Here is a 23,891-nt window from a genome sequence, read left to right on the forward strand (position 1 = left end):
TATATTTATTTATCAGATGTATCACTATTCAAGTTAAAGTTTTAAATAAATATCAGCGTTTATTCTTCGTTCCGTGCTCAATAAAACGGAAAATATCAACTGCACGGAATACATTTTGCATAACATTTTAAAGGTTGATTAAAATGTCAAAACAAAATCATAGAGCTATGTACGTTTGATACTACATTAGATCCTGTTTTTTATAACACAAAAAATTGCCATTTTGTAACTTTTTTTTTTTTTGGAAAATATCAAATATCGCTTCTACGAGGATCATTTTTAATTACTTTGAATCTAATTTCAAAACACTCATCACTAAGGACTAATTCGTCTTAGGTCAAAAGTTTTCTGTGATGTGAAACGAAAAATTTATGAAAATGTCAAAATGGTATAAAAATATTGTTTTATGCTGTTAAGCAGTGGAGATTATTATCTACATCATATTAAATTTAGATATAAGTTTAATGAATGTTTAAAATTATGGAAATAACATTTTGTATATTATTCATATACAATAGAATAAATGTATTAGATTTGAAATAAATTCTTATCATTTATTTTTTTTTTAAACTGTACTACATTGTGAATTAAAAAATATTTCTAATTCCTGTTTTTTCCACCATTATTTTTTAAATCGTGACTTGTGTAAAATATGATAGTTATTTAAAAAAAATGATAGGCGTAATTTAAAAACCATAGGAATTTCTACAATTTCTTTTCTATCCACCTTTCATTCATACCTAAAGTGGTAATGATGGCCGTTTACCCTCTAAGAAACTGGGTTTCCTGGTTTCACTGTTAAAAGAAATACTCAACCTGGAATGGTCGATAGAAAGCTTTCAATGCCAGAGCTAGGGATGGATATGGGGAATAGGAAAAACTTAACTGTGTCAGTATGGCAGTCCAGTTTGGTCTTGTCAGCTGTCGATTCCAACACATCTTATCGGCATGCCTATCTTTGGAATAATCGGGTCGTTTTATTCTTTTTCTTCACCTCATCTTACTAAGAAGGTTTATAGTTAACTAGTTTATAGTTAATAGATCGATAGAAAACAGCGAAACACGATCTCAGTTATTAATGGAAGTTGTTTCAAACCAAGTACATCATTCAAAGGCCGAACTTCTTTATAGAAGAGGTTATCTAAGTCTACCTTTTTTATAATCGGGTAATTTTATTTAAATTTAAAATTCTATTATTCGACATCGGAATAACTTTTTCATGGCGATTGTTATTCTTTAATTATACAAACACAGTGACACTCTTGGTCATGTAGCTCGTAGTTTACTCTATACACTTGTTTTAGAATATTTAAGTCATTTAGTTTTACAATAATGGTTTTTTTTCTGACTTTATTTAGTTTATTCACAACTGTTAAAGTATTTTTACAACCAGCGAATGAGATGTAGAGAGAGAGAAAAAATAATAATAATAATAATTTAAAAAAAAGTCATGAAGGCATGAAGGTTAAGGTCATCCAATGATGCCTCTCCATTAAAATTGAAATTTAAAAATCAATTCAAGAGGTCCCTATTCCAGCTCCTTCGTAAACGTCGTCTCGTGTCTGGTAAGTCTAGTGTTGATAGTCCTTGAATTAGAGGGTTAGTGTGTGTTGGAAGTGCGTCATGAAACCGTTTATATAATGATTTAATGGTTGTTTGTACGTAGGGAGTTAATGGTTTTTTAAATATATAATTTATATCCATTATAGTCTCAAAACCTTTTATTTTCTTTACAAGTCCGACGTTTCGGCCAATTTGGCCATCATCAAGGACAATCTGTCACAAAACAGCTATTATTACATCTATGATTCTCAACAATTCAAAATACTTAACAATATTATTTATAATTTATCTTAGCTTAATACAATAATTTAAAAACACAACTTCATACAGGCTATTCTGCCCAGGTCAATTCAACATTAAAACAATAGGTAAACATATATTTTTTGTTAATAAGCATATCCTACATTATGTCTAATTACTTAATTAGTCAATATTCACATTAAAACAAGAATAAAATTCTTTATCACAGTCACTTATTTGTTAAAATTTATCACAAGAATGTTTGTAACTAATGGTTTTGTTTTAACAAAGTTCAGTGGGTTATCAAAAATTTTAAAAACCAATCTCAGATGAGTATTGAGAAAACCTACACTTTCTGAGCTGTTGCGAGATGAAGTCGGGGTTTTAGGCAATAAAACTCCCAAAAAACCTACTGTAATTATTCTCAAACGGTGTCAAAGTAAGGTGTGATTTTCGGGTTCTATTACCCGCGTGAACACTATGTTTATTCGTTTCAAACGGTGACAAAATGTAGTAGGGTTTCTTAGTTATTTTCAGATATAAACACATCTAACCCTGGATAGTTTATGGGGTGTAAATAGGATAATTAGAAAACATAAAATGTACATACAGTGAAAACAACTTAGTATTTTACTTAAAAAAAAAGTGGCTGCTAAGTATATCATCCATTTTCCGCAGATCCTATTGCGTCCATAATATTTCAAGGTTAATTATTCGTCGTGTGAGAATAAAATATACGGAACGAGCCGTTTTTTATACATAAGTGTGTCCTAAAAATCACATTTTCGCATAGGTATGTAAAAGTAGATGTTATCTTCTAAAATTGGTAATAGATTCATTTAATCCCTAACTTTCCTACTTTAGGCATTATCGGACCACCCTGTTACGATGCACAGGTGTCGCAAGGGAAACCCGGATAATCTTACTGCCCCGCACTTCAAACCGGATGCAGTGTTGAATCCCTGACTGGAAAAATTCTGGAACGACGATGGCTCAAATTATGTATATGTTCCCAAACTTGATAATTCGTCTCTGTTAAATGAAAAATGAGTCCTGGGTGGATTTTAATGCTCGCACGATAACAATTCTTCCTTCCCCCCTCCTCCCACATTGCAATACATAAAGGTGGTTCCATCAACAAACAAAATTGAAGCAATCTGCATTATTTTGAAAGATATTGATCCATCCAAAATAAATTTGTGACCAATAATTTCAAAATAATTAATACACTTTCTTTCTAGTTTGAAATCAAGCCGCAGAGTAAATTGAGACATCTTTGTTCAAACAATAAATAATCTCTTATTCCAAAAAGAACCCGAATTCGAATTTACGTTTTGGTTCTCGATTATTTTTATGTTTACGGTACGTATCGTTTGCAGATTTCTGGCAATTGCTACAATATTCACGTGATTTGGAACTAAATCAGTTCCGTCTTGAGTAGTGTTGATTATCTAACATTCACAAATAGATCTACTAAATAAAGAGCTGGACGCCTGCCGGGCGAGAAAACACTGGTACAGGATTCAGTCGTCGCAGTGCATTGTATTTGTACTAACATAACTTTTTAAACAGCTCAATATAATTTAAGTTTTTTATATTCTCCAAAAAAGTAACTAAGTCTTATCGGTACTTAGGTCCGGTGATTTTGGACTGTGACCCAGTATTGCGATATACAGTCAAAAATGGAAAAACGTTTCAGTGGATGTTTAGACTCTCTAACGTTTTATTCCCTTCCATTAGTTTTTCCTCTTGTTTATAATGAAAAATCGTTTAAATCTGTGAACTACGTTCTACCTTCAAAATTTGTAAGTAGATTAAAGAATTTCGTTTTTTTATACATTCAATAGAGATATTATTTTATCCTTAATTTTTGTGTTGTCGTAAATGGAATGTCTTAATTTTCATTTTAGGTTTATAAATATGAACATTACCATTATTTACTCTTATTTTTTTTTTTAATGATCATTATTTCAATTTATTACTATTATAATTCTTTTATGTTTTAATATTAGGTTGGTGCATATTAAATGTTGAATTTTTTTTTTTTATATGCAAATATTCCTCTTCCTGTTTTCGGTATGCTTTTGTTTTGGCATAACCTCGTTTAAAGTCGTACTTTCCATCACCAGAGTCACATTTCAACAAAGGTGATCTTCTCATAATTGTTCCTTTTTGTTATTCGTTTTGAATTTTGTAACTATATAAATTTCACCGATATTCCTGTAATTATTTTTGTATGAATATATAGTTGGTAATAATGCTGCAAAAGCTGCACGCAATATAAACTAAGTGTTTGGGGAGAATACTGTTAAAGATAGAAAAGTGCAGCGTTAGTTTGAAAATTTTAGGTTTTTTTTTTTTCCCCGATCCCTCTAAAAACAGAAAAACTTTAAATTAATAGTTAGCATTACGTATGGTTACATAATTCAAATTAAATATTACCTTTTTCTACCAATGGTACTTGAAGGTACACGGTGAAATACTTATCTTCTTGTTTTGATGTGTCCGTTCTCTATGAATTCTGTTAAATGTCTGGTGAGGTGAGGTGCCTCTCCATGTTAATCAAAAAAGAAACAAAATTAAAACAGTTAATATTTAAAGACAAAAAGATAATGTTAAATAATTAGTAAAACAGAAGTCGAAAAAAGAGTAGGGTTGGGGGGGGGGGAGGAGTGCATGAGAAGAAAGGTTTAAAGGGTAATGTTTACAGGGTTTTGTAATCCTTTTCTGCCCTGCCACATCGCAGGAAGGGGGGATGGGGTGACTGATTGGATTGAAGAAAGCAGGGAGACTGTTGAAGAACTTGATGTGTCTTCGTGTGATATGTTAAAAAAAAGATTGGTCTGGTGGTTTTCACTAACAGCGAAGAAGACCCAAAAGGACTTTGACGGTCCCATACATCGCACAAAAGAATTGCATACTTAAATGAATTTAAATATGAAGTTTTGCAGCACCCAGCCTTATTCATCGGATCTCTCGTCAACCTGCTTTCATTTTTTTTAAACATTGGATCTTGTTTTGTGGGCAAAATAGTATAAAAATGAAGAAAGGCTGAAAAATTCGATTTCTGAATTTATTGATTCTAAAGATCAGATTTTTTTTAAGACACGCGTCTATACTTTAAAGTCCTGCTAGGCAATGTGTATTCAAACGAATGAAAAATATTTTGAATTAATAAACAGCTTATGAAAAAAGAAATGCAGTTTTATATATTCACTAAAAAATCCGACATCGCATATGCACCAACCTAATATTATTTTATAATTTTTATGGATTGATTTTTGTGTGTTTTTTCTTTCTATTCTTCTCGTCCCATAATAAATAGAGAATATTACAATTATTATTAAGTAAGTATGCAACTGTAAGTGTCTACGCGTACTGCATCTGATTTTTTTACAATAAATGTTTGACATTTTAAATTAAATCCTTAATAAGTAATCATGGACTTGTGTTATTTTCAAACCGAAACTATTCTACCTTGGCCAGGAAATTAATATAGTTTGTTAGCCGGTGAGACAATAAATAATGTTGATAATTGCAGAAGCCTGGCCGGGACTTTAGTTGCTTTCCGGGTTCCGCCTCTCACTGCTTTATCGTGCTAGCTTGGAACTGTTCCAGTTTTCGTAAGGTAGTGCAGTTTCTCCTCCTACGATTGCGTGGGTGTAGCTTTCTAATTAAAGATGTCTCCGAGTACTTAGTCCAAATTAATATCTAATTATTTCTCTGCTTGGTTAATTTAAAGTTTTGTTCATTCGTTGATACGGTTATTAAAAACATTCGTAAAGTAATGCGCTGCGAAATATTGTCTTTATATATATTTGTTTTCTATTATTTAATTTTCTTAGTGAGGATTGGCCTGAAGTAAATCACTACTATATAATTGTCGGTGCTGAACAGTCCGTTATATTTTTCATGTCGTTGTAAAATTAGTATTATAGTGATAAATGTGTGATTTAACATGTAGCATGAATCATGTGAATATTATTTAAGTTGTGTTTAGAAATATTTCATTAGCTCTGTCCCTACGACCACTGCTGACAGTCCACAATTGTACGGGACATGCGCAGTACGTGTGGGGAAAACCCGCATTACGCATACTCCATACAGTGCTGCACAGTCAGAAGTGGTTGTTGGAACATACTTACAAATAAAATTACTGATGTTAACACCACAAAATATGAAAATAATACTGGTTCAAGTCTTCCGTAGGAATTGACATCTTCGCGAATTCAACCATTACAATAATTAATTGAGGTGAAAGGAGTGATGTGAGGAAGTATGTAGTCGAAATTTTACGATAATGAAATTTTTATAATAGAGATAATAGTTGGGGATGCTATAAAAAATAAAAGACAATGATGGAATTTACTACCTAATTAATAGAAGTTTCACAGTTGATGTTTTAATACTTAGATTGAAGGTATTCTTACTTTTTACGAATCATATTTTTGAATTGGATATATATTTTTGAATATGTATTATATATATTTATATATATATATATATATAAACGTGATAGAATAATTAATATAGGAAATAGCGCTGAATAGTCATGAGGTATTGCACGCAACATTTTCCCTTTCACAATTTTATAAGTTACTCAAAGAAAATAATCGATTCTTTACGCTTTCATTTTCATTTGAGCGGAGATCTGCTGTGAAAAACAAGGGGAATGGACCGTGCCTAACGACGACCAGCTTACTGTCTGGAGAGTTATTGATGTAGGCTCAGCTTCATTTCATATTAAGTAGTCTTAGCCATGAAGATATTCAAATTAATTTTTTTCTATATGCCAAATTAAAACCTCTTGCAGGTTTTTTTTTCTTTTCGATAGAGGGGTGTTGAAATTGCATTTAAATAAATTATTTTTCTGACCGAAATATCACCTTATTAGAAAGAAATCCTGGTCAGTCAGTGTCTTATGATATGGAGGTATGGAGGTGGTAAGAAGATGGGCAGGATTTGTGTCTCGAAGGAATCTATCAGGACGCCTCTAAACAACAATAAATGTGGTCTCTTGCCATTGTGGGAGGCCAAAAACCAGATGGATAGGCGGAATCGACATAGATGCGAAAAAGCTGTATGCAAAAAAATAGAAAGCAGTAGCCCAAGAGAGGCAGGCGTGGACATGGCTGTCTGTAGCTGAGGAATTTAAGGCGCAGGTTTTGGAACCTCTGAACTGCAGCGGCCCCGGTTCGAATCTGGCCTGGGGGGTCGACTTTTATTTCTGTGGTGGTCTCACGAAATGAAAATTTGACCCTCTACTATGATTAATTTAGGGTGGTACCCTGTAGATAACCCCCCTCCTCCCCATAAGTTAGAAATGACTAGGAAGGAAACTAGAAGAAAGATATAATGGTGTAATAAAAGAAATAAAGATATTCAAATAAAATTAATTTTTCCTTCTAAAAGTCTTCTTCTGAGTATCATTTCAGATAAAAACTCAACATTAGATAATTGTTTCAAGATTTCAAAAATTAAGCCTTAAACCCATAAAATAACTATGAATTCAGGTATGATAAGGACAGAAAGAGATAAGATAAAAATAAATACATACCTGAGATAGCTCATCTCGCATTAACTGTTTAAAAATGACTAACAAAATAGAGATACTGTAACATTCCAAGATAAGTCATCATTAAATCTGAATGATACAGAATTTCTATCTAGTTGGTCTTCGGTTATGATAATACCTAAATTATCCAAACGTGTTTAATGCCTATTTTTTATTTTCGATTCTTCCTAAAATACCCCGTCCCATATCTTAAAACAAATGAGTACTTACTCAAATCACTCGATATTTAAAACCTGAGTTATACACATTAAATCTAAATATTTTTATAGTCGAATCTCGCTGAAATAAAATATTCTTCTAGTCGCTATTATATTCAAAGGATTTGTTTTGATCGAAGAGTAGTAATGTTTGGAGACTGTTCAATATATTTTTTTTTTATGTTTACAATTTAATATTTATTTTTGTGCGTTATGGAGGTTACTTAACTAAACCCATTCATAACCCATAAAAAACCATATCGACGCATTATGATTCTGCCTCATACATATTTTAGTTTTTAGTCAAATTCACACCGTGTTTCAATTTCTGGTGCTTTTTAAATATTACTCAAGTAAACTATTTCAAGTCTCCTCTTCTCATTTTTAGCAAACATTTCAGAAGTGATGTCCTTGAGGTCTGGTCGGGAAGCATTGCCGTTTTTTGTGTTATGATATGTCAACCAACCTACTCGATATAATTGTCTGTTTCAAAAGTCAGATGAGTAAGGCTACCACGGAGGATGGGAGTGAAGGGTTTTACGCCGTTCTCTAATTTCTGGTGCTTTTTAAATATTTCAAAAGTGATATAGGATCGTTGCTCCCTGGGGGTCTTAGTGCGGCGGGTCTATGATGACTAATTTCAATAATTTTATATCTTAATTTTCCATTTTATTTATTTATTATAATAAATTTTATTCGCTTACTAAATGGAAGAGTAACAAAACTGCATTACAATAAATTGGATACAATTTTATAAAATATGGATACCGTTATAATAAGTGTTTCTGTAATTTGTGACAAAATTAGACCATGACGAAGATGTTAAAAGTGCGGAACATGAAAAGTAATGTTGTTTAGTCTACTTAGTTATCTACGAATACATAATACATGTGACAAGCATGTGTATATAAATAATTTTATCCTGTTATTTTAACATGTTTCACTTGAAGTTATTTTCATTTTCAAATTAATTTGTTCTTTGATGGAAAAACGTATTATGCCTTTTGTAAATATTAAATTGGATTTCCTCGAATGTTATCAAATCACGGGAGTTATGGTTTCGTTTCAGGTTTCATTAATGACTCCATTTAGATATGATGTTTTAAGATAATGAAAGCACAGGTATTAACTGTTACAAACAGACAAAAATATTGGTTGAATTTATTTAATGATATGCTCACCGGCATATTACTCTTACTAGTTTTGTAATTTGTATAATGGTTTATGCATTAAAATTTTAAAAGATGTTGGTTTGCTTATAAACTGCGATATAGTTGATATAAAATGAAGGGCCCAGTCTAAAAGAGTTATAACTATAACAAATTTTCGGCATAAAAAAATATTCTGACCTAATCCGACTGATACTACTAGCAATGATGATTAATTTCTTGCCTCTGAAAAGTTTGACAAAACTTCATTTCTAACCTGTTTAGGATCTTTACAAATCGTTAGTTTGTGTTATGTTCTCGCTAGTTTGAGTGTCACAAAACGGTATGGATTAGATTCCTTCTTGGGTCAATCAATTTATTTTAGTTATACCACATTTCGAAAGGTTCAGCTATAAATGTTAATTTCGTTTGGAGAAGCATTATGAAACGAAATTCAACTACGACTCTACAACAGATCACGTTAGTTAATTGATTAATTTTGTTTATTAAAAAAATTAAATTGATTAATTTTTTTTTTATTTTTCACGTTAGTTAATTAATGAATATTCGTTATTATCTATTTTGAATATTTAATATTCTTGAATAACTTTCAGCTATATTTGGTATTATTTATTCTTTATTACGTGTTAATTTCTTATACTATTATACAGTTATTATATATTTTGGGTATTCTTTTTTAACTTACCTACTATTTTTTTATTTATTTTTTTTTATGTTAGTTTGTTTGTATGTTGTACCTCCACCTTTGTATTGTTTTATTTTAGCCTCTATAAATACCTGCATTGTGGGCCGAAACGTCAGCTATTAAATAGCTGGAACTATTTATTAATTTTTCTCTCCCGCCAGCCATCTTCTAATTCACTTATTCTCAATCATTTATATTTAATTTTTTTTTATTTTTCTTAAAATAATTAATTCCTGGTGAAATGAATTCAATTATATCAAACATGAAATGTGGCTTCATAACTTGTTTCTTCGCCATATTCTACAGTTGTGGTTCCCAAAAGGGGTTCCGCGAGCCACTTCCAGGGGTTTCCGGAAATAATTTAGGAATATGTAATACCATGTCTACTCAAGAAGGTTTTGAATCTTCACCATCTCAGATTTCTTCAAACTTTGCTCTGATGTTGTGTATGCTAAACTTTCTTAGCTTTTACTAAAAAGACGAATCACGAATTTGTATCAAATGATAAAGTAGGGGTTTCACCATTTTCCTTATCATACCAAAATAGGTTGGAAACCACTGTTCTATAGTAGGTTTATGATTCTCCATCTTATCTATTAAATGCTAAATTTAATGCGTCAACCAATTGTAGATCTTGCGTAGTAGATCTTCAGTAGATGCCGAGGCATATATATATTTTTTGTTCATTGCAATCTAAGTAGCTTTTCATTGTCATTCCTGACATTTACTTTTTAAATTGTTCATTTTTTCTTCTTTTTTTTTCCTTCTTCCGAACTGAGGCACTTAGCTCTAATCACCCTAATAGGACCTAGTGAAGAAATAAATTTCGACATGTATATTTTATGTTAGTGTTATGGTGGACGTTTTACCACTTGCTTCAATAATACCTGTTGAATACCTTCTGTTTCTTGGGTATTATATATTGGATATAGTGTTGAATACAAAAACAAGAAAGTTGAGGCCCCCAAATGGTTGGGCAAAGCATACCTAATTTACACTTGCTACACGAGGGACGGTGGATACAATAGCCATGTTATTTGTGGTCCCCGCTCCTGGTCTTGTTTGCCTATACCCTTCTGTGTTTGTGGCCACTTTGTGCTTTCACAGCAGCGTTCAATTATTTTTATAATGGTTTGTAAACAGTAGTTATATCATATTTTCTATAACATTAAATGAGCTTGTGCATTAATTTTTGATGTTAAAAATGGTTATTAAACTTAACTAACGTTTGTAATTTTAATTGTTATTCATCCATTTCCTCAAGTTCGAAATGTAATCCACTTGTTAAATATTTATAATATATTTAATTTTATATTGATATGATTTTATGTAATTTTTAACAAATATTTTTGTCTTCTTTTCAGCAACTCAAAGATGAGCTCGGGGAAGTTGTTGCAGAAATGGAAAATATGGATGCGGCCGACGACAGGTGTGTATTATATAGTTATGTACTCATGCTAAACAAAATAATACTCAATAACCCACAGGGTTAATTTACAGTTATGGTATAACAGAAAATAGTTTTCTGCCCTACCGGACACGAACCCAGATTCGAATCAAACATGGAGTTTAATCCAAAAAAGGAAAAAATATAATAATTAAAATTTTGAACTATAAATTGATATAATATAACAATAGAATAAAAACTCTAATCACTTGTACACCATTATGTACAATATTTACACTTAGACTTAATTATAACTTAGATAAAAAGATTATTAATTAGCTATGACACGTTAATTTTCAATTTAAAAAACATTTTCCGGAATTGAAGAATTGATTACAGAAATGAGGTAGCTTCCAGTTTTAAAAGTTTAGGAAACTTAATACTATCTCAAACTTCCAAATAAAAAAATAATTTGGTAGTTTTTCTCAATTGTTCATAGATATTTATGTATACAGTGTTTTCACTCAACAAAATATCCTCCTGACGATGTACAATAAATTGAATTGTTTAAACTATTTTCATTTTTTTTGTCACAAAATGTATGTTCTATTGCATCCTACAACAATTTAATTTTAAAAAAAAATTTAAATTAAAGGCCAATAATATTTTACTATTATTAATAGTTTATAAATGATCAATAATATAATTGATTGGAGCTTTATATTTCTGGTAAAAAATACAAAAGAATTATTTTCCTCACGAAAGTGCACATGTCTAAACTATCTTAGGATGGAGTTACTTCCTTTTTTGCAGCAAACCCTTCAATTGATAATATAAACTCTCAAGTTTAAATGTTTTTTTGGCATTGTTTTCTAAAAAGTGTGGGAATTTTCCGGTTTGTAATTCAAGCATTACTCATAAGATTATCCAAACGATATGATATGATGATATAAAAGTTTATGCTAATGATTCATTACGCCAGTGGAAGTTGGGTTGTTGAACGAGATGGATTGCGGTGTATGCTTAGTGAGAAAATCAAGGTATTGTTATTGTAACTTAGATTTGTGCATGGATTATAAATTATAGAATTCAATTCCATTTTATTTATTTATAATTGCCATCCTTTTATGAGATCAGTGGATTTTTTTTTCTTTTACAGTGTAAATGAAATAAATTAATTAGGGGAATGCGATTGTGGAAAATGTCGAACTTGAATTAGTAACAGAAATTCACATATTAAGATATCTTGAATGTAAATAACCAAGCCATGTATAAGAATATGATTAATTTAGATATTTAATAATTGATTTGAAAGATTTACATACTGCAAGTTTAGTTTTAATTAGATTCATTAACCTATTGAAAAAGTTATAGAATAACTTCTTAGTGCTTAAAGTATCTTTATATTTTATCTGATCGGTGTACCAGATTGAAATACATGATCAGTGTTTTAATGTTTCTGTAACCAAAAAGCCATTTCTAAAAAAAAAAATGTTTTTCTTTAAATGCTTTTTCAAAGTATAATTTCTTTTTTTTTTTAAATTGTTTGTGGTTGTTATTGCTATCATCTAACATAACATCTAGAATAAAAAATTTTCATTGATGTTAAAATTGAACGTTAAACCAATATTTTTTTAAAGGGGAAAATGTGCTAATTGCTTTGATTAATGAAAAGTATAATTTATGTTATCAAATTCAGCATGTTGGTACGTGTGAATACAATATTTGATTGACACACCCTTGCAGGAACAGTCAAACCAAGTTCCGTGATAAGCATTTGATCGTGGACTTAACATACACTTTCAACTTAACATTGCTGCCACTGCGCACTCATGTCAAATTAACATCAACTTCGACTATCTGTGTTATTCACATTTTAGAAAACAATATTTGACATCTGTTAATTCATTTTAAATCCTTGCTAAGAACTTTATCTTGAGGTTTACATTTCAGGTAGAATCTGTTAATTTTATTTTTATTCTAAGCTCTTATATTATATATGAAATTTATATAAGGTGAAGGTAAATTTGTTAAAATTTAAAGGCAAAATTATTTCACCAATTTTAATTATCGAACAAAATTTTCGTTTAAACGAAATAAATTTTGACCATCCCAGGTGGGATGGTTATTATTATGATGTATCACAAAGTTACCTTCACCTTAAGTGAAGTTTACAGTTTAATATGTCAAAAGAAGTAGTTACTCCTGTTTCAGTTTATTTCATGTGAATTAATATTATTTTATTTGCTGGTGCAATGTGTACCATATGAAGAAACTATATTATATCGAAAATAATATGAAATAAAATTTAAAAAAATATATCAAGAAAATTTATCTTTCTATTTGATAATATATCAGTGGTCGGTTACGAAAACCTCGTAACCTCCTCGTTTTTTATTTTGAGGTTATATTACCATAACTATAATATAATATATACCATATATAATATGACGTAACATATATAATTTGTGATTTTAGAGAAGCATTATATTTTAACTACAAACATATTTTTTTCCTGCCAAGTTCAGTGATCTCTAATATATCATACCTAATTGAGTAGATATATCTGCCTTTTCTAATTAATGTGCCTCGTATAATTATCAGTAAATGCCTTACCACAGTGGAAGTAAGTTTTATAGTGCCATTAACTACTATAATTTATGATATCGCAAATAATGTAATCAACTTCTGAGATACGGCCTGTTGATACTTTGAATCGTTTGTTACATAAGAATTATAGGCTTGTATTCAGATATATCTTGTTTGTAATAATAATAAGTCGCTGTTAGATGTAATGTCTTGTTACTAGATATTTTCCACAGTGCTTCGCTCATGCTATTAATTTACTATCCATATTTCATTAACAATTAATGTCTTCGATGGTTATTATTTTTATTTCTGCTTTAATTAGACACTGCTACACTCGCTCAAAAGGAATAAACTAACATCCAACGAATCCTTTTCAGTGTAGGTTGTGCCTACTTGACTTGTAACATTCCTTATAGAAGAATTTTAAAGTCCTGTTATTAAGTACTCTTAAACGTACGTGTAATTATGATCTACGTATAATATGATCTAATAAAGATATTTTAGGTCTTTTCAAAAACATTTATAAATTTAGTTAAACCAATTCACTTGTAAGAATGAACAAGATATTTTCGTTGTCTAAAAATATTTATTTATTTTAAACTAAGAATATGTATTTCCCCATTAAAGTTTTTTCTAATTAAGGGAAGGTTTCCAGTTTCTACTTCATATAAAAATGGAATTGGCTATGTCTAAGACATTTTTGGCACTGTTTTTATTTTCATTATTTTAAAATAATATCTTGGTTTTCTCGGTCAGACAAATTAATTTTGAACTTACTGAAATGATTTAATAACTCAAATTTCGGTTACAAATTAAATCTAATTAAGTTTTTGTTTTTAATTAACTCTCTGTCAAAAATATAGTAAGGGATTGATTAAAGACAGATTTTATTATATTGAGATATAGATAATATGAGTTTCCGTGGGACCTTGCAAAGTGTTTGTTAAAATGAACATGGGTCCATTCCTTGCATGTTAGTTACTAGTATCCTAGATTTAGACGTTGTTGGTTTTGTTTTGTAGGGCACAAAACACTGGATTTAGTGTTCCAGGTTTTGTATAATTTTGGAGCAGTTCGAATATATATAAATATGTATATATTTAATTGTGGAAGTGGATAACTCTGTGGTAAGGCACTATGCTACTAACTCCAAGGATCCGGGTTCGAATACGGCTGTGGCAGATAATTATTATCTATTTCTCTGTAGCCAGGGGTCAACCTAGTGGGTTCGGGAGCTCTTTGGGTTCCACCCAGCATCATAAAGATGGATTAATCACTTCTGATCCTTCATGCGTTGTAGCAGTACAGATTTAATTAATTGATATATTTAATGTATGTGATTGATACCCGCCAAATTAATATTTTACTAAGTCAAACATCATTCTCCAATCACTATTTTGTAGACATTGATTTTCTCAGTGAGTTTAATCTAACCATTTCTGTATTATATTCGATACCGCCGTTTTGTGTTCATTTATATCTATAAATAGAGTGAAGAGGTTGACCAAAATAGAAGCACAAGTCAGTCCTGATAAACATCACTACTAATTGCTCTCACTTCCAGTGTTTATTTTAGAGACGAAGAGTCATTAATCAGTCAAAAAACAATAAAGAATAAAAATACCATATTAAAAAAAATATTTTAGTGTTTGTAATTGTGTTTGTTAAATTATATTCATTTAGTGATTAGAATTTTCGATTCAGAATGGATCATGAAATGGAAACTGAATCAATGCTAAAACCATTGTATATATTGAAACAGAAATTTTATTAAACCACACAGGAAGTGACTGAAATATTATTCATACCATTTAAAAGAAGTCAATTTACTCATAATTTTTTGTTTAATATCTATATAAATAAGATTATATTTAGCAGAAATGATTCAACTTCTTAATCTACCCTATTTACCACATTGTGATGAGATAATGCTACTTATAAATATTCTATATTGTTAATAAGATATGAGGTTTATCTGTCGCTAAAATATAATGATGATATGAGGCTCAGTCAATAGTAAAACAGAAAAAAGAATTTTCTTAACTAATTATTAAACATTATAATGTACAGAATAAAAATTACGCCATCGCATACAATAATAGCTAATTTATAGTAACTTTAAAGAAAAAGAAACATTAGATCTGCAATCCAATATACTATTTAAAATTCCCGGTGAAGAGGCCTGCGGGAAATCCTATTTGGAACTTTTGAGCCTAAGAGTGTATTAAGACTAATACAGTTGTATCTCTATTACTGAAACTCTTTACAAACCTGACCAAACTGCCCTCACCGCTACCTTCAGGACGAAGAATATTTTAAATTTCATACACTGAAAATTATACACCTTTGGGAAAAATAATATAAAACTAAATCTAAAAAAAAAAAAAAGATTACAGTAGAAAAATGGTAAAAAAAAAAAAAATGAATCAGGTTATTAACAAAAATTCAGATATACAAAATTTAAATTCGTGTTACTCCAAACTCATAAACGCATAAGCTGTAATTAACAACAGTACCAAATATATGAAATTCAAAATAGAAATAAACAGATTGGCTATCTGCTGGAAAGAACAGATTATCTGGAAAACTCCCCATAAAAAACACACTTATTTTTCTGCATTTCACACTTGATTATTATTATTCCAATAATTGGGCGAGATAGTTATTGTGGACCTTAATTAGTTATATAGAATACATCAGTTTCCAAACAATTGTAATATTTCTGCTTATGAATTTTAATTTATGTTCTGCTCATTTTAGTGTTTAGTTAAGAAATGGCATCATTAAAGAAAACTTTTTTCCCACTGGAGTGCACGATTATGAGAGCAATAAAATCTCGTAACATCGCCTAAACATATTTGTTTTATCACTGACTGAGCCTCAAGATTCTTAAAGTATATATAAACTCACATTATTATAGGTATATATTGAAAGGGATGCGCTTACATAGTCACCATACAAATTGAGGCACTTGACTTAACGATACACAAGTTTTCCAATGCTTTCTTTAGAGGAGTTGCTCCACAATGTATTGGGGAAGGGTGAGGCTGTCTAAAATTTCCCCGGTTTTTCTCCATTTACCGGAGGTCTGGAGAATATTATCTGAAATTATCCCATTTTCTTAATATTTTTTAGAAGCCTGACGTCTCTTAATATTGTTTGTTAGCAATTTGTAGTATAATAGCCCCTTTGAGGAATATTTCACAGAAAGTTCACTGTATAAAGTTATTCTTCAAGTATCAGAATTCCCAACTTTCTGGATTTCCCAATTATCAGGGGAATGACTTCTTCTTCCACTCCATCCTTTAAGTTCCTGACCTTATGTCGCATAAATCTACCTCTAGTTCCAAACTTCCCCGTTATAATTTAGCTAGGATGGCGGGTGTATTATTATTACCGATTTGACTGGGGGCCAGAAGTTTCATTGTCGATGCCCTGACTCGTATCAGCTACTTCCCTCGTCATTGGCCCATTGTTTTGAACCCCAGTTTATTTCCATGTGGCAGCGGTGAGGAGATAGGTTAAGGCATGGCCTGAAGTTGTATCCTGTTGTTATTGTTGTTGGAAGATAGCTTTTCCCGGTAGAGATAAGACTATCGCTCCAACACCCCCCCCCCTATAACCCAACCGTAAAGTGCAGATAATATGGGGTAATTCTATAGGTTACTTGCACACGGTTCTGCTTCGACCATATTGAAGTCCAACTGGCCCAAAATTCGCTCTCGGTCAGGATCAGTTTTTTTTTTGTCTAGCTAACGTTTGCGATTTACTTAGGTAGGAAACCGTTCATCTGGTTTCTTGTTTTGTTTTTCCTCTTCATGCTTAGATCCGCAGCTGTCAAATAGAAGTTTGACTATCAGCAGATTGCTTAACTTATATTAAACACATGACATGTAAGGCATGAAGAACAGCTCCCGGCGATACCTTTCTGTGACTCAAAATATCAAGTTGATCTTGTCTTTATAACAAGCTTCCTCCACAACAAAACATCCTCCATATTAACTAAATTCAAAACGAAAATGAATTAATTAAGAAAAAAAATTATTCTTTTATAACTTGTATATATTTATTTATATATTACTTAATTAATCCTGTTTATCCGTTTATATAGAGAAATCTTTTCGCTTCGTAAATATTGCCTGCTATTTGGAGTTCTAAGCTTTTAGTTGAAGTTTATTTTATTGTAATTATTCTGTTTATTTTACCAGCCTCTTTCTCCTGCTTTATAAATAAAACCGTCATTTCTCCATTTTCTTTTAATTCAGTTCGTTATCTTACGGGGACAAAAGCATATTTACATTTTTACTGTTCTTCATCCCGTCCTACCTTTAGTGTATTTTTGAATTTCATTTGACGAATTTTCTTTGTATATTTAAGGTAGGTGCAAATTATAGAATTCGTCATTTGATCATTTTATATTTCTAATCAGAGTAGTTAAATATTCATTTGTCTTATAGTCTTTGTGAGGATAGTAGAAAACCTCGTTAAAATGATAAAAAATCCAAAATAATAAAATTTGTAGATATTCCACTTCTCTGGAGTAATATATAAAAACTTTAAACTGATTTAAATGGTTTTTTTTCTTTTTAACAACCGAGTTGACATTATTGTCACATCAGAATTAATTTGTAGTATCTAATTTACGATTTATTATCCTTATATTTTAAATCATATAGAGCGTTATTATTAAACGGGTACCATCGAAAATGGTTAAAAACTCTCTAGAACTAAATGTTTGATTATTTAAAAAAATTAAATTCGACGATGTCCTCATATGAAAAACTTGTCACTTATTTTTTGGACGTTATTTATTTTCCATTAGAATTGAGATCCCTTTACTGTTAGTTTTGATTATAAAAATGGTGCAAATCGATCTTAAACCTGTATAATAAAACCCGTTTTCAGGTTTTTGTAATCGGTATTCTGTTAAACCCCATTTTAAATTGTCTCTATATAAAATGTATGAGGAAGTTTTGCGACTATAGTCGCAAAGTTTCTAAGTTATATAGGTATAAAAGGTTAAATAAATATTATATTGAGAGAGAGAGAGAGAGAGAGGTAGAAGTGGAGGGAAAGGGTGATTAAATCAGTCCTCAGGACGGGACTCCCCTCAATTATTTAAAGAATTTCCCCCAATTTTCAAGCCACAGAGCTATCAGATTAGAGGTTTTCATTCAAGTTGTAAAATAAAAATAGCATAAATAATGACAAAAGTTAATTACAATTTTATCTTGTATAGCCGTCACTAATTAATTATTAACAGAAATCTATTTTTCTTTTATCTTTTTTTTAAAAGTATAATCATTAGTTTTATATTTAATAAAAATATTTTCCTGTATTTAAAATATTTATTAATAGCGAGTAGAGCAGTATTTGAAAAACAAAAAAAAATTTACATCAACAATATTGTAAAATTAGTCAATATTAGGAATCGATTCTCGTGACTTATTACTATTTGAAGATAGATACGCTTGCTCAAGCATGCTTGTATAGCATGTCGTCAGTAAGTAGATAGGTTCCCCCCTCCCACTCATCTCTACGCAGGCTGAATGCTCCCTTGTTCACATCGGACCCCAATACTTATCTTAAAATGCTTACCGTATGTTTTTGTGTCAAATGTATGTTTTGCATTTGCTTCACTGATAATAAAAGTAGGGTGAGAAAAAAAAATAAAGGATTGTGCTCATTTTATAATCTGGCTATATTCGAGGAGAGGCCCATTAGATCAAAACCATAATTGGTTAATCGGCTGATTGCCCTATAAGAAGCAAGCCTTCTCTCCCGTTGATGAAGACGATCACTTTCATTCACTTGAGCCCCCTTTGTCTACCCTGACCCGATTAGAAAGCCACTAGAGGAGGCAGTGACATTGTTTTGCCTTCAGCCCGGATCACTACTTTTTTTATTCGAGACCGAAGCGGTGAAAAGGAGACTGATCACTCATTATGGTGAAGAGACATCAGATGTTGGAAAACACAAGATTGAGGGAGCACCTTTTTTTTTTCTTAGCTTTCCCGAAGGCAATCTACCTTTGTGAATGAAAGAGAGCTGCTTCTTTAACAAGTTCCTCTCTGTGTTCCTTTTTCCCGAACCTCTTTCGCTTGCCCCAGATCACAAGCCCATCTCATCGTCATCGGGTGGCTTTTAACATTGGAGTGCCTGTCTCCATTTGAATATCCTACCTCTACGAGGAAGTTTCTTCAGCTGGTGATAAGAAGTTTTTTCTCCTATGAAAAAAAACTAATAAACCTTCTATGTCACAATTTTTTTTTTGTATGATTAACCTCCATAGCCCATTAGTTTGCAATCTTCCTTCCCAATCAGTCGATGATTATCTTATGAGGCGTGTGAGAAGAATGTAGCCTCCTGACCTTACATAGAACAATCATTTTCTAATTCCGACGCCAGTCATATTCATATTATATCACTCTCATTCCGCATATTTACTTCAGTAATAAAACTAAATTTAAAATAATAATTGTTTTTCTCATTTCCTGGTTCTCAACTTAGTAGTTGGAAATGTGATTATCATTACAAAAACGGGTTTAAATCTTCCGAAACATAATTATTAATTAATATAAATATTCTTTTATGTGTAGTGTAGTCTACCTTACCTCCCTTTCTTCAATTTTTTTTTTCAAATGCCAATATGTGTGCCCTTATTTAGTAATATTCGAATTAATTAAAAAGAATCATCTCACCCTCGGGTGAAATATTGTAATAGGAGAAAAATCTTCGATATATATATAGTATCCATCATTTATCTTCTTCATAGTTTCTCAAAAAAATCCTAAGTCTATCTACAAATTATTTTGGGTAATTTTTCAATAAAAGATTTATGTATCTTTATCTAAATTCTTTTCTTTTTAAATGTCGACGACTTTTAAAGCCTCTTGATAGATCATTATGTAAACAAACAACTTTGATATTCGTCATTAACTATGTCGTTTTAACTTACAGTACACCCACCCAATTTTCAAACTCGGGTTAGAAGTTTCAAATCGGACCTTACATATATTTCATGACAATAGGGTTGTTGAACAACTCCTCACGTTATTTTGGGGCTATTTTTTTTTATTTTTTTTACACTTTCCCATTCTTGTGAAAAGTTATTATTTTTTCATGGAGTTTTTATTGTTGGTGGGCACTAACAAAAACTACTGTTTAAGCTCCGAATGAAATTTATAGAACAATTATAAGTCCTGTAAATAAATATCCAAATATGACTATATTTCTCTATTATGAATTCTGTCATAAAACAAAAAAACAAAAATTATTTTTACCACGTTGTTACTTGTCGATTTTATTTCAATTATTGACTATTTTCTCCGTTATCCCGTTGGAAAAATTCATTTTGGATTTACTTTTAAAAATGAATATTTTTCGTCTAAATACTCATACCTGATGTTTTACTAGAGGAGTTATGTGGATTTATTCTAGTTTCTGTAATATACACCGATATTAACCCAGCTTTGTTGTATTACCTGTCACATAATAGTAAATAACGGACTTTGTTGAAGCTTTATGCGGAAAGATGGCGATGGCAGCTCACTTTCTTCTCCATTTACCGATCCAATCTACCGTATCCAAGGACAGTGAAACCTGCTCCTGGATTGCACCAGGTTTCCGCTGGCCATATTTGATTACAAACCTCTTCTAGTTACTTTAGTGTAATATGTTTATTATAAATGTGAATAAATACAGGTACAGCGGATTGTAGAGTGGAAGATGGAAGCGGAATTGCTAAGACGAGAGGATGATCCCCTTTGATAGCTGTCGGCCGCGGGTAATGGTGCCTTCACTCCTCCACCATTTACCTTCCCCTCATTAATGTTCCTTCTATCTGGAGATCTGTCTCGTTACTATTTAATCCACCAAGCGTCTTCTTAATATTTTACCATCTCTCTCTTGCCTATCTTAATGGAGGAGAGAGGAAAGGATATTTTGTAGCTGATTGCTTCTTTGTTAGCGGTAAATCCCTACTTAAGGCAATTTCCAGCTTGATTTTACGATATAATCGGAAGTTTTTTCTAAAAAAAAAAAGCATCACGATCCCTCAAATACTTGTAAATAAATAAGCAGTAGAGGGCAGAACAAAGCCCAACACGTCTCACATCAACAATACTAAAGTCGTCTCTTTAGCATCACCTAGAGACAGCAAATCAAACCAATCTCAACGCATAATGTGTTGTTGGAATCGTGTCCTTACGATAACTTTGTTATCTATTTTTGAGTTTGAATTTACACGCAAACTGCTCGTAGATTCCGACTATTGCAACATTTACTAGACAAACGGTCTAAATTGCCAATCCATTACAAAAGACTGATCTACATGACTATTATAAGGCCTATCTGGACATACGGAGTTGAGCTTTGGGGCTCCACTAAACCATCAAATTCCTCCAGAATCCAATCCTTACAGTCCAAAATCCTTCGTAAAATCCTTAGTGCTCCTTACTTTGTCACAAATCAAGTCATCCATCAGGACCTCAATATTCCATATGTTGCCGATTTGGCCAGAACCAGATACCGTTCCTTCCATAATAAACTTCTCAACCACCCAAATCCACTTGTTTCTAACCTGGCTTCTCCTTCATTACCTAATAATCCTCCTAGGCGTCTGAAAAGAAGATGGCCTCGAGATCTTCTCCTCTAGAAATGTTATTGGAGTTCTATCAATGGGTAGATTCTCCACATGTTTTTATCATGTCACTATGTCACCTACAGCAAATTTACTTGTTGTATATATGTGTATACAGTTGTAAATATCAATAAATAAATTATTAAAAAAAAAAAAAAATAAAAGAATTTACACGCCCTAGATTATTGAAGTAGTTTCATACTACTAAAAGGATAGTGAATCTAAACACAGCTTGAGGTAGTGGAGATTGACTATTATCTGAAAGCTATTGAAGATAGTGCCATGGATAAGATGAAACGTGATTACTAGATATAACTTAATGAGCAGTTTTAATATTTTATTTACTAAGTACCATATTTCTGTAGTTCTTCTTCATCGCTTTAAAAAGAAAATATAATGTGATATTGTAGGATAAAGAATAAAAACCATTTCAAGCTAATAACATTATGTTTGTCCACTTTAGAAACATTTTATGGGGAGAATGTCTTCGTGATAGTACATCTACTAAGTATTTTTGAATATTGTAAATTTTTTTTAAATGTATTTTTTCGTTTCTTTATTAGAATAGGGGTTATAGAATTTTATTTAAGACAAGGAAAAGTCCTAAAATCCTATTGAGAGTGTTGTATAGTAGACATCCTAAATCAAAATCTCTTTTTAGAGCTATAAAAGAAGTTACAGATTTAGCAGAAAAAATATAGCTTTGTAATGATAAAATACTTGAACTAAATCAGTGATTGAGTAACGCTTCATGCGGAAATTAAGTACAATTTGAAAGAAGTGTGATAATATAATAATAATATTTAATATATAATATAATTATAATAGCCCAAGTGAATGTGGGATCAAAAACAAAAAATCTTTCTTGAGCGTAGTAAGCGGAAGGACGTACCTGCTGTTTCATGATGAAAGGTTATCTGAGGAAGTATAATAATGTGGTCTGTATCTATGCTCACCTGCCCGGTTTTTCCCCCAACTCAGTGCCCGGGTGCCCCATTCACGCAGGTTTGATACCTACCGACCTTAATTTCTTATCCTACCTTTTAGGCATTTCTTGGTTTATGTTTGAAATTGATCATGTTGGTGTTTCATCCAAGTCAATAAAATAGTAACGTTTTAATCAGTTGTTTTTACTACGAAAATTTAACTTAATTTAATTTTTTTTAATATTTAACATACCTTTACAAAAATAAAAACAATTGTTGCGCAATGGCTTTTCTCCTTCTAATTTAAATACAATAGTTAATTATTTAAGAATTTTTATAACTTTCATATTTTATTTTCCCTGAAACAATCCGATCTACGTTTGATATTATGCTATTGTGTGGTAGCATATAAATGCTTATAAGCATATAAAGAAGAATTTCTTTATTTTACTTCGCATATCAGAATGGTCAAACGTATATTTACTCAAAAAATATTTTTATTTAGAAAACTAAATCGGTTATTATTGTTATATCCTTTAAGAACCTACTGAAACTTACATAAATTTAGAAAATAAAAACATGAGAAACATTAATGTGAAGGAATTTTGAAGGATGGCTAAGATGGGGTTAGAACGATCTCAACAAGGAAAACCCCTCAGTGACGTAAGTTAGTTTCATTCCGTGGAAGTAATTAGTCAAGAATTTCAATATCCTTTCCCTTACATTATTCGTTATGCGGGAGCTAAGCATGCCTGTTAAAATATTTTGTTTTGCTGGATGATTTATTTTTAAGGTTAGTGTTTATTCATAAGCTTCATAGAAATATTTTCTATTATTTTTGGCTTTTTATCATGTAAGAAATAAAATTTGTTTTCATAAACGACTTATATATTCGTGGAAATAAGTTATTGATAATCAT

At 31.1% G+C, this 23,891-nt stretch overlaps 1 protein-coding gene across 6 annotated transcripts in view; it reads left to right on the forward strand.

Moving 5' to 3' along the window:
* Positions 1–23,891, forward strand: part of step (cytohesin steppke) — a 205,702-nt gene that overhangs the window by 166,067 nt on the left and 15,744 nt on the right. For 5 of the 6 annotated variants that reach the window (XM_014427980.3, XM_014427981.3, XM_014427982.2 and 2 more), the window contains one exon: positions 10,794–10,858. In XM_014427980.3, coding sequence (XP_014283466.1) covers positions 10,794–10,858 — 65 coding nt within the window. Of the gene's footprint in view, positions 1–3,346; positions 3,609–10,793; positions 10,859–23,891 lie in introns of those variants that run through there. The other variant, XM_014427979.3, reaches the window with a different exon arrangement.

The sequence above is a fragment of the Halyomorpha halys genome, unplaced genomic scaffold (genome assembly GCF_000696795.3).
Source record: "Halyomorpha halys isolate HHAL.00 unplaced genomic scaffold, Hhal_1.1 Scaffold685.1, whole genome shotgun sequence".
In the NCBI taxonomy this organism is placed as follows: Eukaryota; Metazoa; Arthropoda; class Insecta; order Hemiptera; family Pentatomidae; genus Halyomorpha; species Halyomorpha halys.